At 34.9% G+C, this 18,036-nt stretch overlaps 4 protein-coding genes across 4 annotated transcripts; 3 read left to right on the forward strand and 1 right to left on the reverse strand.

Annotated features, from left to right (window-relative positions):
• The first annotated feature begins 3,422 nt into the window (after positions 1-3,422).
• Positions 3,423-4,372, forward strand: LOC130459474 (protein ALP1-like). The gene is made up of 2 exons (XM_056826856.1): positions 3,423-3,685; positions 3,771-4,372. Exons 1-2 carry the CDS (start codon positions 3,556-3,558, stop codon positions 4,223-4,225), a joined length of 585 nt encoding a protein of 194 aa, XP_056682834.1. The 5' UTR covers positions 3,423-3,555; the 3' UTR covers positions 4,226-4,372.
• A 202-nt stretch (positions 4,373-4,574) lies between these two features.
• Positions 4,575-7,980, forward strand: LOC110779132 (uncharacterized protein At4g28440). Its single transcript, XM_022004123.2, has 2 exons — positions 4,575-5,014; positions 7,492-7,980. The coding sequence occupies exons 1-2, from the start codon at positions 4,738-4,740 to the stop codon at positions 7,686-7,688; spliced, it is 474 nt and encodes a 157-aa protein (XP_021859815.1). The 5' UTR covers positions 4,575-4,737; the 3' UTR covers positions 7,689-7,980.
• A 1,220-nt stretch (positions 7,981-9,200) lies between these two features.
• Positions 9,201-10,075, forward strand: LOC110779130 (signaling peptide TAXIMIN 2). Its single transcript, XM_021983657.2, has 2 exons — positions 9,201-9,663; positions 9,768-10,075. The coding sequence occupies exons 1-2, from the start codon at positions 9,479-9,481 to the stop codon at positions 9,889-9,891; spliced, it is 309 nt and encodes a 102-aa protein (XP_021839349.1). The 5' UTR covers positions 9,201-9,478; the 3' UTR covers positions 9,892-10,075.
• An 890-nt stretch (positions 10,076-10,965) lies between these two features.
• LOC110779131 (probable aminotransferase TAT2) lies at positions 10,966-17,243 on the reverse strand. Its single transcript, XM_021983658.2, has 7 exons — positions 13,581-17,243; positions 12,542-12,881; positions 12,165-12,383; positions 11,923-11,982; positions 11,678-11,833; positions 11,404-11,497; positions 10,966-11,189 (listed from the first exon to the last, which is right to left on the reverse strand). The coding sequence occupies exons 1-7, from the start codon at positions 13,877-13,879 to the stop codon at positions 11,062-11,064; spliced, it is 1,296 nt and encodes a 431-aa protein (XP_021839350.1). The 5' UTR covers positions 13,880-17,243; the 3' UTR covers positions 10,966-11,061.
• Positions 17,244-18,036: the final 793 nt, after the last annotated feature.

Genomic DNA, 18,036 nt, shown 5'->3' on the forward strand with positions numbered 1-18,036 from the left:
CTCCTCCTTTGAGAAATTATGGCAAAGCATACTGGACATTTCAGCAGACACCAAAGGACCTTTATTCACCACTGTCTGCTTTACTGTAGTTCTATCATTCCCCTTTGTCCCTAGAAACCATTCATAGTATTCCAAAAACACAACAGGAACTTGACTAGGATCAGTAGTCTAGTTACCATGCATGTCTTTAATGGATAGGATTGTGTTCTGTATTTGTCTTTGTCTGATGGACCCGTGGAACATGGCAGTGTTCTCATCTCCTTCTTTCAACCAGAGAGATTTAGCCTTGTGAGCAAGGAAGCTTAACATAGCTTTATGTGCCACCATGTATCCTTGTTGAGCTTGCTTCTCTTTATTGGCCACCTCTGCATCAACAGGTTTTAAGTGCAACTCATCTTGTAGAACTTACAGAGCATGAGCAGTTTTAGCATCCATAGCCTCAATGTCACCAAAGGTGAGGCCTTTTTAACATTAAAAGGTCTAATCTTTGAGATTCAAGACTCCTAATTTAAATATTCAAGTTCTATATTAAAGTTTTATATTCAAGTTCAATATTCAATATCAATAATAAAAATCTAAGACACTTTGGGATGAGCAACTTATCCTAAAGTTGAGATTTTTATAATTGAATCTGTGTCGGACACACTTATTATTAAGTAGTCGTTTGGCGTTCGGATCTTAAATACAATAGTACAATTTCAATATCGTCATTTCAATATCGCAATTTCAATACCGCACTTCAATATCTTCATTTCAATATCGCACCTTTCAATAACGCATTTCAATATCGCACCTTTCAATACCGCATTTAAATATTGCACCTTTATTCTTGCTACTTCAATTCCGTACTCTTTACTCACCTTTCTTTAAGGTGATGTGGTTTTGTACGCACTTTCAATAATTCCTTTACTTATTGTGATGACGCTTTATGTGTTTATTTCTTTCATCACCTCACATGCTAAATCCAGCAAAAGCAAAATTACATCACGCTTAACAAAGATAATTTTTGGACAAAACGGCCTTAGGTTCCTTCAATTAACTTTAAAGCAAAGTGATCACGATACAAATAGAAATTTTATGTTCTAAATTCAAAGTTCAAACCAACATAGTGTCATGACTTGGGTATCCCAAAAATGCTTCTTGCCGTGTACTTGAATACAATTTCTAAAGCTCGCGGAATAAGTACTTCGTTCCCTTGGCCGGATCTCACCCATCTGTTTCTAAGATTCAATGCCTTATCCACAATAGAGTCATTTTTTGGTCTTTCCAAATGGGACCCTAAAAATTGTTTCGTGGCGGCTCCTTCCAAATTCAAATCCTTCAAAGCCCGTAGGGGAAATACAAAAAAGAGTAGTGCGAAAAAACCAACTACAATATAGTCAGATGAGGAAATGGTCATGTTCTGTGAAATTCTGATAAACTCCATTAATGAAAATGGGCGTGGCCAAGGGGTTAAGTGGGCATTATTTCATAAGGAGTTCGAGAAAAAAATTGATGCAAAATGCTCAATAAAAAATTTTATGAATAAATTTGACCATATGAGGAGAGAATGGCGGGTTTGGAATTTCTTGAACTCAGGGGAAACTGGTCTTGGATGGGATCCCGGCCGTGACGGGAAAAATTCAAGCTCCAAAAGAATGGTGGGAAAGGAAAATTAAGGTTAGTAAAATAATCGTTAAAATATATTACTCCTAATTTATTGACGTGTTTTATACAAGTTAGAAAATTTAATATTAATTTTACTTGTGTAGAAAAAGCCTGAAGCAAAAAAGTTTCGAAATAAAGGATTACTTCCCGAGATAAAAGAATTGTGGAATAACTTGTTTAAAGATGGATATGCTACAGAAGCAGATGTTGTGTCAACAAGCATTGACCCATGTCACCCATCAAGTGTGAATGTAGTCAATTTGGAGGATGAAGGAAACGATAACAATATTAATGAAAATTATGAGAGTGAAAATGATGTGGTTTACCCTAACTACTATCCTAGATTGGATGATTTGGAAAGTCAAGAACAAGGTTTTTATACCACTTTACTAAGTGATGTTACTTCTCAAGTACCTAATTTTTCTCTTAGAGGTGATTGGGTTACTGTACCCGGTATAGACCTTGATGGTGGTTGTAATACTCAAGTTCCAAATCAAGGTCCAGTCAACCTAGAGGAGAGTAGTGATACCAGAAATGGAAAACAACCTCAAAAGTATGGTACAAATAGTACAAAGCCCATCCAAATGAAGTGTAAGGGAAGATAATCATGTGGATCAGTATATGCTATCTAGTCACATTGGAACCATGGTGAAAAATTGTAATCGGGCATTAGAATTGAAAGAGTCAGACAATAATCCTTCTATTAGTGTAAGCACACAAGGTTCTTCCAATGACACAAGTATTGTTGCTGCCATGACTTTTGTTAGTCGCATGTGCAATAGTGGATGTGGTCTTGTTAGAAAAAGTGAGATGTGGTGTTTTCTAATGCATTTAATAGAAGACGCGGCAAAAAGAGAAATATTCTTAAACATGGATGACGATGAGTCTATGATGGCCGGCATGGTTGGAGTATATGCACACTAAACATACCAAGTGAATAATAATGTCTTATGTGGTATCTCAACGTACTGTTGTTAGGTTACTTTTATTTAGGATTCTTTATTTAACGTAGAAAATACTCTATTTCACTATGATGTTAGTTTTTTTTGGGGGGTTTTATGTTTTTTTTGAGATTGAACAAGTGTGTATGAGCACGTTTCATTTTTTTTTGTTTGTTTGGTTTATTATTAATGTATCGATCTTATAAATATTTTGGTTATACATAATGTTAAATAGGTACACATTATGGATGTCGAAAAGAGAAAATATTCTGGATCATGACAACATGTAGTTCAAGTGTCATGGCAACGTACTTTTATAAATATATTTATAAAGAGCCATGTATGACTTCAATTCAAACAGGAGAAATGTGGATGAGAGATGTTTTGAATGGACACTATATACGGTCCATTAATGCTTTTCGAATGGAATCAAGTGTTTTCAGACAACTTTGTGAAGAACTACAAGTTAAATATGGATTAAAACCGAGTAAGAAAATGTCTACTATTGAAAAGGTGGGAATCTTTGTTTATACTCTTTCATTGGGTATTTCTAATAGAGAAGTAGCAGAACGATTTCAACGTACGTTCCGGTGAGACCATTAGTAGATCATTTCATGAAGTATTAGAAGCAATTTGTGGTAGATCTAAGGCTTACATGGGTCTTGCACGTGATATTATCATACCAATGGATGCAAGTTTTGAAGGCATACCTCCTCAAATTAAACATGATGCAAGATACATGCCTTATTTTAAGGTATACATCCTCAAATTAATTATACTATTATTTTGGTAATTCATTTTTTTGTACTTCTCATATTTTTCTCTAACATTTATGCTTAATTTGAATTCAATATCATAATGATAGGATGCTAATGGATGCATTGATGGCACACACATAGATGCATGTATTCCCGAAACAGAACAATTACGTTATAGAGGGAGGAAATGAGTCCCGACGTTCAATGTCATGGCTACATGTGATTTTGATATGTGTTTCACTTTTATTTCTGCCGGGTGGGAAGGTTCCGCTCATGACACCCGTGTTTTTCTTCATGCACTTCACACGAGGGAAATGAACTTCCCCAAACCTCCAGAAGGTATATTTGTGTTGTTTTCAATGATTAATTGAGAATCTAATTAATCTATGATTTTTTTAATCACGAAGTGATTACTCTACAACAGAAAAATATTACTTGGTCGATAAAGGATATCCTGATAGGAAATGGTACTTGGTACCATACCCAAAGATCAGGTATCATAAGGATCAATATAAAAATGTGCCACCAACAAATTCTAGAGAAGCCTTTAACCGTGCTCATTCATCCGTTCGAAGTTGTATTGAGAGATCATTCGGTGTTTTGAAGAAAAGATGGAAGATATTAAGACAAGTGCCGCAATTTAGTAAGAAAACACAAATTGATGTCATAATGGCTACTTTTGCCTTACACAACTACATTCGGAGAAATTCCCCAAATGACTTAATGTTTAACATGCTCGATCAAAATCCAGATTACATGCCATGTGAAGAACTTCCAGATGTTAATGATTTTAGAAACACCGAAAATTCAAGAGTAGCATCCAAAGAAATGCAAGTGATCCGTGACAACATTGCTAGTTTAATATGGGGCAATGAATAATTTTTATTCTTTTAAAATTTATCAGGATATTAGTTTTTGTATTAAAAATATTTTTAGATTTATAGCATGAAGTATTTATATTTAAGAATAATAGCTATTCCGTACTACTAACTTTTATGGAGTAATACATCAATTAAAATAATTATAGATGTTGAAATATATAGAATGTCAATTAAACTATTAAAAATTTCAGGTACTTATAAAATTAGTTCTACCAAACAGATAACATAATCAGCTACCTTATCAGTTTCAGATACTACCTTATCAATTTCAGATTAATTTCAATAGTGTTGCCAAACAGACCCTAGTAATCCCAACAAAAGATCGAAAACAAAAGGCCGCCTAAAAAAACGTGGATTATATATGAACCGCGAACCGTAGTCATCATTTTTAGAACCCTCGAGCACACCAGACAGAGTGAGAAGAGAGAGAAAGCCAATAAACTTCCCATACGATCGTTAACATTTCTAGGGTTAGGGTTTTGAAATTCTTCCCCAACGCAACCAAAATCGATGATGTCCTCCGGAAACACTACAATCGCCACCGCCTCTTCACAGCAGGATGGAAATGCGCCGTCGAAGCCGCCACTGAGGAAGCCGACTTTCGTCAAGGTCGACCAACTTAAACCAGGCACTTCCGGCCATACTTTGATCGCCAAAGTTCTAAGCTCTAACACCGTCTTGAAGAAAGGAAAGGCGGTTTCTCAGAACCTTCGCAACACCCGAATTGCTGAGTGTGTTATTGGTGATGAAACTGGCACCATCATCTTCACCGCTCGCAACGAGCAAGGTAATTTACCTTTCTTTTTTACTCTTTTGATTTTATAGTTAGGGTTTAATTTGTTTAATTATTTGATGGAAATGTCTTTTTTGGAACCCTAGCTTCAACATTTGGGCATGTTTTGATTATTTGAGTTGGATTGTCATTTGGAGTGATGGCATTTTATATCACGTGGTTACGTCATTTGTTTTGGATTTCTGGTTGTTTTGAAGGTTTATATACAGAATACACATGAATTATTTAAAGTATCTCCTACGTATGCACATGGAAAGTCAAAGTTAATACTCCGTAGCAAAAAGTATTGATAGATACGAAGTATTTTGGTAATTTTTCAAGGGTTTTTAATTTTTTATGATTTGATGGTTAGCCAGGATTTTCTGGCATTTAATTGAAAAGGGAAACAGGTACCTGTAACTATTGATATGATAAAAATGGTCCATGTTTAAGTGCTTTACTCACTTATAATTTTTGTCGTATGCAGAAAGATTTTTGGCACATTATTAAGGTTTTGTTAGTTATGTACTCCTGGATAGAAATGTTCAATCCTCTGTTGGTTGTCTTTATTGTGCATACCTCAGGCCTCAAGGTATTAGTTGGCTGATACCGGAGAGCTTTTTGTTCTCAATTCAACTCACAAAATTTGATTTTTTTGATTTTGTGCAAGAGTGTAACCACTAGTTGAAAATGCTGTTAATCTCTTATAGAAAGTCATACAAATCATTGCACATAAAAGGCCTTGCAAACAGTGTGATTTTTTTAGATTTGTATTTTCTGTTATGGTAAGGATATTTTTTGAATTGGCCAATGGAATTAGTAAGTTTTCAGTTTTGCAAAAATATATTGACATAAAATTTGTAAACCAGTAAGAGGTTCTTCTTGGATTCTCTTTGACCTAGTGACAACTTCGATGGAGTAGAAGTGTGAAATGTTGGGGAGAAGTGTGAAATATTGGGAAAGTTGGGAACATGAATGACTAAATAGAATACGTATGGAACTTAGATCTCAGTGGTTGGTTTAATATGACTGTTAAGAACTGGTGACCCTTCCCTTTATTTTGGAAAATACTTCGTATGAGATATGCTTGCTGTGGTTTAGATTTGAAAAAACAGTGGTTCGTGATAAATGATTATTCATTATGGCCCTTTGTACCTTTACTTGGTTTCATTTTGTCGCTGGTGATTCTGATGAAATTGGATTTGTAATTTGTGTTTGTTATGAATCTGGAATGGAGATTTATGAGACTGGACTAGTATGTTTTACTGATGATTTTGGTACAATGCTCAAGATCGTCTTATATTTATAGATAACTCAAGATCACATTATTAGGTTTTTAGTGCTGAAGTTCAAGTTATTCAAAACAATCTTCTCTTAAATTTTGAAACTTATTGAGTTAAAGATTATGTACTATCAAAACTGTTGTTATATTTTACTGTACTTTTATGTAAATACAATTTGTTAATTTGGTTCGTTTTATCTATCACGGTTATTGTTTACTGTGAACTTGGTCAAGTACCTACATGCATCATTATAGTTGTGGATGTTATGATTAAATGGTTGCTTTCTTTATTATGGAAGCATTAAGGTGATACTTGAATTTTGTTTGAGACTCTTGGTTCCTGATGTAGGGACGCTTTGATTACATGTTTTAAGTTTCTGGGCTTCCTACAGCTTATCATTTCATTGAAGCATTGTTAAAGGTGACAAAGTGAAGTGCGTGTCTGAAATAGATTAAAACTAATTAGTGTATGAAATAACCTACTATACTTTGTTCTTTGGTAGTGGTGTTTAAGCTCTTGGATATTAAGTATTTGAACTTATGAAGTCATCCTCAATGTCAAAATAAATGGATCTGTAATTGGGGGTTTTGGCTTTGATGTTTGCTTACTTACAGAATGTGGGACATGTGAGGCATAGGCATGTGAAGAGGGATATTTTTTTTAACACTGAAGTGTGAACTACTGTCGAGTATTTGTCTGATCACCGCTGGATGAATAATTGTGATTATGTTAATTTTTTTGGTGACTTTAAAGAATAGGGCCCTTGTTTTGGCAGAGATAGCTTAAGCATCAATCTAAAAAGAGTAAGATATGCCTCTGGTTAGTTGTAAATGTGAGTGTGCTAATCTGGATGGTCCAGCAAATACTCAAGGTCTTGGACATGCTATTTTCCGTTTGTTGATGTTTTGGTTTCTTTTCCTTCTTTCAGTCTTGTGCTATGCTCTACATTGTTACTTGAGTACTTATCTTTACCCTGGAACTTGTTGGTGAATTTTATTTTCCCTCTCCTGCTCACTCTCCTCTTTGAAAAAATAGTGAAAAAAGTATTGAAATTTAAAAATCAATGAGAGTATATGTTGGAGAGGATGTGAGTAAAATCTTGTAGATTGCTTGGTTTATACTACCCTTTATATTGGTACTCATTTGTGGTTCTGAGATGTTGCTTTTACTGTTCTCTTGCTTACACGTGTCTGTCTTTATGCTGTTTAGTTGACATAATGAAGCCTGATACAACTGTGATCATCCGAAATGCAAAGATTGACATGTTTAAGGGAACAATGAGGCTTGCAGTTAACAAGTGGGGCCGCATTGAGGCAACTGAACCTGCTGATTTCACTGTGAATGAGGAAAACAATCTCTCCTTGATTGAGTATGAACTTGTCAATGTTGCAGATGAGGGACAGTGATCTTTAAGCTGGTAAATATTTTCCAAGTGTGAAGAAAGTTTTGGGGTTAGTCTAACTTGTCTGGTTGGTAATTTGGTAAAGGGCTCTCTCTTAATTTAATGATTAGTTGGAATATTAGTAATTGGTATAGATATATGCTAAAGCCGCAGTGAGGCATGAACTTCGGAACTTGGTATTTAGTAATTGATGTTCTGGTTAGTGCTTTGGCTTGTTGCTGGACATGGGGTTGTAAAGAAACGAAGTGTTAATGATAATGATGAATGGATGATGATCTGCTTATTGTTGACTTGAACTTCTGTTTTCGTCAATTCTGCATATGAGTTTGATGCTTGTTGGGTGTTGCCCAATACTTGTAGCTGAATGTTAATGCATACCTCCCTCTAAAATGTTTGGTTTCTTACTCTGTAGTTGTTTACCCAACAAAAGATTTTTAGCTGTATTTTTTTACATTCAAGGTCCTTTAGTACTTTTTTAATATTTATGATGTTTCAACAAGATTGCTGTGATCTAAGAACACTTGTCATGGACTTGATGTCGGCACTCGGCAATTGCCAAGTAGGGAAGAGGATTATGAGTAGGAATTCGAATTGATGATTGAGAAAGATTTACATTATTGCCCTTTCCCTAAGATTTTATCATTCCTTTTTTGGTTTTTGATTAGCCTGAATTGTTAAAACAATAACAGCCTTTTTGGTAGCGGATAATGAAGGGTGATTAGTGCTTTTATGAAGAAAATATCATGTATTCGTGTAAATACAGGGTAATGTTACTATGTTAGTCCTTCAAGTGCTTTATTTTCTTCATAAATTTTGCTCATCTGTTACCACATTATACGTGGTAATTGAAATTTATGAAGAAAAAAAACACACGGAGATGGAGTTCCATTACCATGGTAATAATTACCATGAAGGGCACGCTTGGATTGGATGTAATGGATTATGGGAGTAATTAAAGTCAAACCACCATAATAAAAGGACAATGAAGGTGAATTGAGGTGGTTGCAAAGAGGGTGGTGTGGTGGTATTGTGATGAAGTTGTGGTAGTGGTGGTGTTGTGAGGAGAAGGGAGGAAGGGGGAAGTAATTACCCCAAAATGAGGGTATTAATCACCCTAGTGGGATGGTGGGTAACTATTTCTCCCATGATGAGGGTATTTGTTCCCCCTTCCCTTTTATTTTCTTCTTGCCAACATTAGCTTGTTCCCTTTGCCACCACTTCATCCCCTCATCATCACCTTCAATTACCTTAGTTTGAATTTTATTATCCCTTTAATACATTACCCTCAATCTAAACATGCCCGTACTATATTCACAAATTTCAAATTTGCAAGATAACACCTTGAAGCGTGGCTACATTTTCCTGTGACATCGGTAACGAAACAAGTAACTCGCTACTCCGTAATTGTAATGAATTGTAGCATAGTCACATAGAGATCAATTATTGATAATAACTCTTATGTAGATGGATACACTCATGCGCGCGCACACACACACCACATATTATATATATTAAAGGAGGGAATAATACATGGATTACCCTACCTGGATGTTGAAGGCATAGAATTAAGTACATCACTAGTAGATCACTAATCAGGAATAACAAAAATGAAACTGTTCAAAGTTTTCCCACTTCTTCTTTCAACTTTTTTCTTAACTGTCTAGCATCAACCTTTTTTCCCTTTCTCCCTGGAAAGATTAAAGCAATCTTGAAGCATTTGAAGATAGGAACATTGGATTACGTACATAAGAAAGCAAACTCTCTATTTTCACAACACAGAATTTCGCCTTTACAATGAAAGGAAAGATAGTAGATTCAGAAGTTAAGCGTCATCAACATCAACACCACGACGAAGAGATGGAAGAAGAAGAAGAAGAAAGGAGGCGAGGTTGTCGGCCGATAGCATACATACTTGGATTCCCTTTTGCTGTCTCTGCTTTCCTTCTATCTCTTGCTGCTGGTATTGTTTGGATTCTTGGGTATGTTCACATTTCATCTTCCCCTTTACAATTAAAGCTAATTTTCATGAATCTGTTGACTAATTTACTGTTTCCTAACTTTGTTTAATTTTTTTCTGGTACAGGTCATTATTGAGTTACGTGTGCCCATGTCTGACCTGCTGTTCAGATCTTGCAAACAAAGCTATGGACATTATAAGGCTTCCTATTGATGTATTCATATGGTTTGTTGATAAAATTCCCTGCTGAATCTGATTTCATACTTTTCGATTCCAGATTTCCAGTGTTTGACTTAAATGTTTTATGTATATTTTCTAAATTAACAAGTTTGTTGCAACCACCATTCAAGTGTTCAACTATGTGCCTTGTAACTTGTAAGCTAAGAATATCTTTTCTAAGTTTTCTTGTATAAAATTTTCAGATATTTTGGGTATTGCCATGTTATTATTGCTTGAAATATACCCTCAAATTATGATTCAATTGAATTTAAGCTAATTTATCTATTGTTTTTGTCGAATGCTAACTAAATTACATGGACTAGAAAACAAGACCGGTGATTTCGGGCTAGCTTACACAACTAGGGGCCCTAGAACATTAGATATAGGATGTCTTAAGGTGGATCCGTCACTGTATATATTTTAGTTTAATTTATGTACTTCCTTCGTTTGTTAATAGCCGCAACATTTGGACATTTTACACTATTCATATAATCAACTTTGACTATTGTTAGTGTTCTATATATAAGATAAAACATGGTCATTTGGGATGTTGTTAGATTCGTTTCAATGTGTATTCAAAATATCAACTTTCTATAATTTTTGCATAAAGAGAATATAAGATATAAATAATCAAAGTGTGTATTGACAGACGTGAGAGTAACAAACGTTGCGAATATTTATAAACGGAGGAAGTATATATATTTACAATGAGTGACAAAGTATAGCGATGTAGGTAAGCATGTGGCCACTTTGTTGCAAGTTCTTCTAGCAAAACTTAAAAGCTACAAAAATCATACGCATACTTTAAAGTCCAAAGAAGACTGCCTCTGCATCGTCTTGGACAACAAGTATAGCAGCTATGAAGGAGCAGCCCCCGCGTTTAATGCTGCTTAAACAAGCATGCTATCGTCAAGGCCTCTCTTCTCCTTGAAATGTTTTGGTATTTACCTCGTATGATTGATTAAAATGGCTACTGATCTATCTAATAAAAAAAGAGTACGTGATATATGGCCCCTGGAACACTTTACAAGTTAATGTTCGTTGATTCGTAGATTTTACCTTTTGCAAATTATACGACCTTTGAAAACTCAGACAAGGAGGCAGGTACTAGTATATGATGCTAAATTTCATTTCTAGCTCCTTTACAATCATCTATTCACAGTTTTTAACAATAATACGTAGGAAATATATATATACTTCATTAGTTTCGATCTGGCTGACAGGCATGCCTTTGACAGAAAGATTTTATCCTTTGTATCGCTTCTTCAAGAAAGGCAGGCTCAACAGCAAAGGTGATCCGAAGCCAATCTTTCATTCCGACTGCAACTCCTGCAACATCAATCCAAGTTTCTGTTAGCTCTTGATATCCAATCCAATCCAATCCAATTGAAATGTTCCTCTACAACAGATTTGGGATGAACCGATTTGGGATGCATCAGCATCACAGGTCAAAAATAATAAGGATGGTGTTTTTTTGGCTAGCTTAGGTGTCCTAATATGGAAAGAACTAGATATACATGTCAGTGATTGTTTCGTTTCTTACCTGGAAGAATGACTACAGATTCCTCTTTAGCCAACTTAAAACAGAAGTCAATATCATCACTGATATCTTTCAGTAACAAGAGATTCAATTTTACCTGCATATATCATTGCACAATTATCAGTCTAATCTCAATCATGTTTTCAAGTTTAAATTTTTTGTACACGATTAAGGCCTTGGTTACCACCCATCAAGACTTTATCAACTAAACTGGCTGGCAATCAGTGGCGCAACTACATATTCAAAGGAGGATGTCATGCAGGAGTATATGACTTACCATTACAGCCATTGAACCCTCTGGTTTCTGCGGACAATTGAGGCAGGGGATCTTGTTTATACCATCAAAACAGAAATCTGATGTTTGCTTAAGAAGGTTAATATTTTTCTTGAAAAAGACATCGTCTGTTTCCTCTAGGATTTGTGGCACTGCTGCCTAATATCAGGACATGAGTTATTAGTAGGCAATAAGCAAGGGCGAAAATTCAAAATCACTAATGCTGATTAAGCATAACAGAAAGAAACCTGAATGAATGTTGGTGGTCCTCCGTAGATGTCAAAGAACTTTTTTAATCTCTCCATGACCTAAGAATGATTCAAGAGAAAGGAATATCATTAAGTTTTACCTATTTTGTGAGCATGGAAGTATACAAAGTTACAAACATAGTCCTTCAGAACCAGAAGTCAAATACTGATTAAAATGACATTATTTCTAAAGAAGAATAGGAGTATGTATGCATGTATAAGCATATGAATGTGATATAAACCTTAGGCTGCTTGAAAATGGAAGTAGGATCTGTTACAGCAAGCCAGCCGAGTCTCCAACCAGGGACTAACCATCTCTTCGATAATGATCCAAGAGTCAGAACAGGAGCAATTGATCCAAATGTTCCCATTGGCACAAACGGGTTTTTCCCAAATGCAAGATGCCCATACACTTCATCAGCAATTACAACAATTCCAAGCTTCTTTGCTATGTCTGCAATCTGAACTGCAACAGAGTTAACTGACAACTGACAACTGACAACTGACAAGTAACATAAGCTATCCAAACGTGTTTTGCTTGTCGTTTAATGTTATTTGTTTAACTAATACAGAGTAGCTCGTGAGACGGTAAGATTGTGCATTGAGGAACAAGACTAACCTGTGACAAGTGGTGATAAGAGTAGACATTTCCACACGGATTTCCAGGGTTGATGACAACAATTGCAACGGTGTTTTCATCAGCTAGAGTTTTAACAGCGTCAAGATCAACTTCCCAACCCTTGGTGGGAAGAAGGTTGAAGTGCTTAACCTCAATTTGCCTAAAGGAAGCACAGAGTTGATAGATTGGGAAGCCTGGTATTGGTACCAATATATTGGCCCCTGGACGAGCAAGTATAGACAGTGCTATATCTATAGCATTTGTGCACCCAGATGTCACAAAAACATCATCCTTAGTTAATTTGTATGGTAAATCACGCGACAAATAATCAGCAATTGCCCTGTCCAACAGAAAAAAGAAAATAAATATATAAACACGACTCCACGAGACTACCATTGAACTCTCACTTGATTCTCGCCCAACACCAAGATAGATTGATACGACGACTCTACCAACATTTCAAGTGAAACATACTGATACTCTTAAGATAAGATCAAACACATGCTACATTACATCTACATGTTTTTTAAACCCTTTTCCTTTTGTTAATCATGCTTGCCATTTTCCCACTTTGCCAATAAGTAAAAACAACCACGTTGGGGGCACCAGGTGAGGTCTTGGCAGAGTAGTTAAAATTGAATTCATGAATTCCAGGTTCGAATCTCACTTCCCCAATTTGTAAATTTGTATTGCCTTGTAACTCATTCATACCAAAAAAAATATATATATAATATAAAAAAAGAGTCGGCACAACATAACCCCACAGGTGGTACCTCCCGTGACCACCGGCCCACAACCACCGTCAGAGTGCTGATAATATTTGTTTGCAATCAAAACAAATACTATCTTAATTAAATGATATTATTAAGATGGAAATGCTTATTTAATTTTCTCCATTGATTACTGTGAGTGAATATAATGGTCCGAGTCCCCCTATCATCTAAAAGAAGGCGAACAATGAAATTCAAAATGCAGAACATAACCTTAATCATACAAATAGGCACTTAAAAAAAAAAAAAAAAAAAGGAAAAAGTATTACTTTCGAGTTTGTGGAAGACCTTGAGTAGGAGCATAACCATTGAACTTAGTAGAAGACAATGCATCAACGACAGCCTCCTCAGCGACACGAGTAGTTGTAAAACACGAATAAGCAGTCGGATCCCCCATTCCAAGAGAAATAACCTCCTTATTATTATGAACATCATCCTCATCAATTTGAGACATTATTAACCCAATAATCCCTTTAATGGTGATCATATTTTGTGTTTTATCTTCAAAACTATTCACCTCCTTCATGTTTTGCTGCTTATTCTTTTGGGCCAAATTCACTTGAACCATCGCCTTTTTTAATATGTCCACTTGAGTAACGGAACAACTAATATCGGATCGGAAGGAGTAAATACTAAATTCTACGGAGTAAAAGATTTAAGTTGGAGAACTAGAAGATTACGAAAGATCGAAGAGATTGGATAATAACCGGAGATTTCAATGCGTACTTTCGATTGTGTGAATGTGTGAATGTGTGAATGTGTGATCTGTGATCTGTATCCACATGTTTTAATTTGTCTTGTATTGCATGCATTCAGTTTTTTTAACAGGAGACAAAGTCAAGTACGGACAAATGGCTTCCGTGGTTACACACTTCCACTCGTGGATGTACTATCTCTCATACATTTTTTATTTTTTTTCTCTGCCTATCAAAATTTAGTCGATCATAATTAATTGAGTGTACGTCATAGTCTAGTTCATGTACATATATTCTAAAATTATTTGATTCAAATATTTCTCTATCTAAACTCTAAAGTTACTGCATTCTCCTTTCATTTCTTAAAGGTTTTTCCCATTGTAAACTTTTTTTTTTCTTTTTTGGCAATTTTTTTTCCAAATTACTCGCATTCTATAATTTAATTTTCTACCCTATCCTACCTTTATTCTCATTGATTTTCTCATCCAGCCTTATTTAATTAACTAGCTTTTGGCCCGTTTTACGCACGGGCTATATTTTAGAAAACACAATTGAAAAAAATGGTAAATTGACATACCAAAACGATAAATGTATAAACGTATAATATTTCACTATAATTTTTATAGCACGTGGACAAACTAAAATTTCGAAGATATATTGGGTGGAAGGATTACTTTTATGGAATATATTATGAGCTCCCACAAGACCACAAATACATTCTAGTTTAGAAGTATAGCTTTTATCCAAGGGATTTTTAAAAAAAGTGAGAATAAGAGAAATATGCTAATACATTCTAAGCTAAGCATATGTATTCTTTGGATTAAACCAAAGAAATCCACAAATCTTCAATATGCTAAGAAATTCACGATTGTTGTTTGTTGGATTGAAAAACTATGTTTCAATTGCCAAGTATACATAAGATTTCGCACCCTATCCTTTGCATCACAATCAAGAAAACTACCAAAAAGGAAAATGACCTAGAATTAAGAGTTGTTGATCAAGCTAACCAGACGTGATATGTCAAAATTCTGGAAAACATCAAAGACTAAACCATTTTAATAAAGCTCGAAATTGTGCTTACATAGTTAGGGGTGTAGTAGTAGTAGGTGTCATACATATTTCAAAACAAAAATGCATCCATGTTGTCGGTTTTTTAAGTCGTTTGTAAAAGAACTTGAAATATGATGATGATTGAGGCAAGTCAGGCAACGGGATGCGAAGAAGATAAAACGTTGATTTAAATAGGCTAAAAAAATGAATATAATGATAACATTAACTAATACCAACCTCATTAGAAGAAATATTTTTCCAGAAAACAATGGGGTGGGCATGAATTAAAAGTTCATAACATAATTTTTACTTCCACCCAACTATAGGAAAATAGTAAAATTCTTCAGAATGAAGAAATTTAGCAAAATAATTTAGGGAGGAATGTCGGTCTATAAAAAATTGTAAACATGTAGGTTTAATAAACAGTCATATTCATTAACCCGAGAATTATAACCATCTGAAATGTTTGTCATTCTTGATTCACCATAACCGCCAATGTATTAATCAATGTCTTTAATTAAATTGTTCTAAACGGTTAAACTAAAATTGAAAAGGGAAGGATGAAATGTTGAGGTGACTTATTATGTATTACATGAAGAATTGATTATGTATTACTGGCCACGTGTCTTAGTGGTGATGATTTTGTGTCTGACACGTGTCTTCAAAATGGTGTTGCTTACATGTCCTAAAAGTGAAGCTGGTTTTCCTTTTTAAATACTAGGGAAGGATGAAATGTTGAGGTGACTTATTATGTATTACATGAGATTATGTATTATTGGCCACGTGTCTTAGTGGTGATGACTTTGTGTCTGACACGTGTCTTCAAAATGGTGTTGCTTACATGTCCTAAAAGTGAAGCTGGTTTTCCTTTTTAAATACTAGGTATTGATTAGTCTCACTTATTTTCTTTCTTTAACAATCTTATATGCACGCGATGCGTGCAAATATAAAAAATAAGTTTGACACCCTTAAGCAAACATACTGTAAAATCAAGATCAAATCATCAATATTAACAAATAACACAAAAGTTTCATAATTCTTTTGTTTGTCTTAAAAGAATTTTGAAAGGGAAAAATACATAATCTGAGTAATATGTGAAGAACCATCTGTGAACTTAAGGAAATAACAATTTTATGACACAATTTTCGAATATTTTTGATAAAATAAAACAAAGAATGCTTTCAATAAAAAATTAAGAACAAATTAATTGATAATGAAGAGAAAAGAAGCGATGATTCACTTCGACATCCACTAATAAAATTTACAACATGCCTATAAGTTGAAAAGCACTCCGTACTCCATAATCACCTGGAAGTTTATCAGAAACCAATTCAAGCATAAAGTCAATACGCTAGTCATTGCTAACTCAAAGTCACCAAGTAGTTTCATGGCCTTGTCACACGTTATCCTTGGGCCGATTACCTAGTAACACCCCTAATAATTCCCCAGTTATATCCAACAATCAGTGGCGGATGTATAGTGTAAATTGGGTAGACAAATGTCTACCCAACTTTTTAACTGAAAAATCATTTTAATAGGCTGGGTATTTAAATAAAGAAAAAAAAACACGAATTTGTTCAATGTAGGAGTCGAACCCATGAAAAATCATAACTTGATTTCCTCATTGACCACTCTAGCATCTTACCTTTATGTTTGTTTGTTGCAGATTAACTAGATTGCCAAGTATTTAAAATTCCAGTTTTTTTTCCTCACTGACCACTCTAGCATCTTACCTTTATGTTTGTTTGTTGCAGATTAACTAGATTGCCAAGTATTTAAAATTCCAGTTTTTTTTTCCTTTCTTTTTCGGGGTGGCACGTCATATTCTCATCTGATTTTTAATTTCTACTTCGTATATTTTTAAAGTTTTGTTGTTATTTGCTTATATAACACGGAGTACTGCGTATACATATTTATCTTGTATAATCTTTAAATTCTTAGAATTTATAAAATAACGGTGAACGGTGAAATTGATAAATTATATGTAAACATTGTAATTAGTACTCCGCAAATTCTCATTTTCATTGTATCTTTTTTTTTAAAAAAAACTGTAGTTTTTGTTTCTTTTAAAAGTGTCTACCCTATTTCAAAATCCTGGATACGCTACTCCCAACAACACAGACTCTTTGAAATATCGATCAAAACCATCTTGTGCAACATCATTTCGTCCTGCTGCTATGTGTAGGGGGTGTTTTTGGTCGCATCACAAGTATGCTCTTTCCCTACAAGGAGGCAATTTTTTTTAGAAAACCATTGTATTTTTGTACCTCGAAGGAGTCGCCACCAAACCTTATTTAAAGTCTCGTTTGGAAAGACCGCAAGTGACTCTATTTTGGATAAGGCTTTGAATCCTTGAAACGGATGGGTGAGATCCGGGCACGGGAACGAGATGCTTATTCCGCGAGCTTTAAAAATTATTCGAGTACGTGACATAGCATTTTCGAAAATATACCCTAGATTAGACTATGTGGGTTTGAATTTTAGAGCAAATAGAATCTCTAATTGTATGGTGGTCACTTCGCTTTAAAGGTAATTTAAGGGAACCTAAGATCGGTTTGTCCAAGAAATTATCTTTGTTAAGCGTGATGTAACTTTGCATTTTGTTGTATTTAGCATGTATGGTGATGAAAGCAATAAAGCAAATAAAGGAACATCACAATTGTAAATGAGTGCGGAATTAGTAAATACAAGACCCCCTAAAAACGGATTAGGGAGTAGGTCCACATTGCCTAGAAGGACTAGGCAAGTAAAGATGCGGAATTGAAAGTGCGATATTGAAATTGCGCAATTGAAAGTGCGATATTGAAATTGCGGTATTGAAAGGTGCATAATTGAAATTGCAATATTAAAAGGTGCATAATCGAAATTGCGATATTGAAATTTGTACTTGGGCACATGAGATTCGAACGCCAAGCGGCTCCTTAAAAATAAGTGCGCCCGACACGAATTCAAAGCCAAGAATCTCAACTTGGGAGAAGTT

Source organism: Spinacia oleracea, chromosome 4, assembly GCF_020520425.1.
Source record: "Spinacia oleracea cultivar Varoflay chromosome 4, BTI_SOV_V1, whole genome shotgun sequence".
NCBI lineage: Eukaryota > Viridiplantae > Streptophyta > Magnoliopsida > Caryophyllales > Amaranthaceae > Spinacia > Spinacia oleracea.

Excerpts from the sequence above, each read along its gene's own strand:
- LOC130459474 (XM_056826856.1), top strand. The coding sequence starts at position 3,556 with ATGGCTACATGTGATTTTGATATGTGTTTCACTTTTATTTCTGCCGGG. Across the intron at positions 3,686-3,770 it reads CTTCCCCAAACCTCCAGAAG|AAAAATATTACTTGGTCGAT; the intron begins GTATATTTGTGT and ends ACTCTACAACAG.
- LOC110779130 (XM_021983657.2), top strand. The coding sequence starts at position 9,479 with ATGAAAGGAAAGATAGTAGATTCAGAAGTTAAGCGTCATCAACATCAA. Across the intron at positions 9,664-9,767 it reads GGTATTGTTTGGATTCTTGG|GTCATTATTGAGTTACGTGT; the intron begins GTATGTTCACAT and ends TTTCTGGTACAG.
- LOC110779132 (XM_022004123.2), top strand. The coding sequence starts at position 4,738 with ATGATGTCCTCCGGAAACACTACAATCGCCACCGCCTCTTCACAGCAG. Across the intron at positions 5,015-7,491 it reads CACCGCTCGCAACGAGCAAG|TTGACATAATGAAGCCTGAT; the intron begins GTAATTTACCTT and ends TATGCTGTTTAG.
- LOC110779131 (XM_021983658.2), bottom strand. The coding sequence starts at position 13,879 with ATGGTTCAAGTGAATTTGGCCCAAAAGAATAAGCAGCAAAACATGAAG. Across the intron at positions 12,384-12,541 it reads CTTATCACCACTTGTCACAG|ATTGCAGACATAGCAAAGAA; the intron begins GTTAGTCTTGTT and ends GTTGCAGTTCAG. Across the intron at positions 11,498-11,677 it reads AGGGTTCAATGGCTGTAATG|GTAAAATTGAATCTCTTGTT; the intron begins GTAAGTCATATA and ends TGATATATGCAG.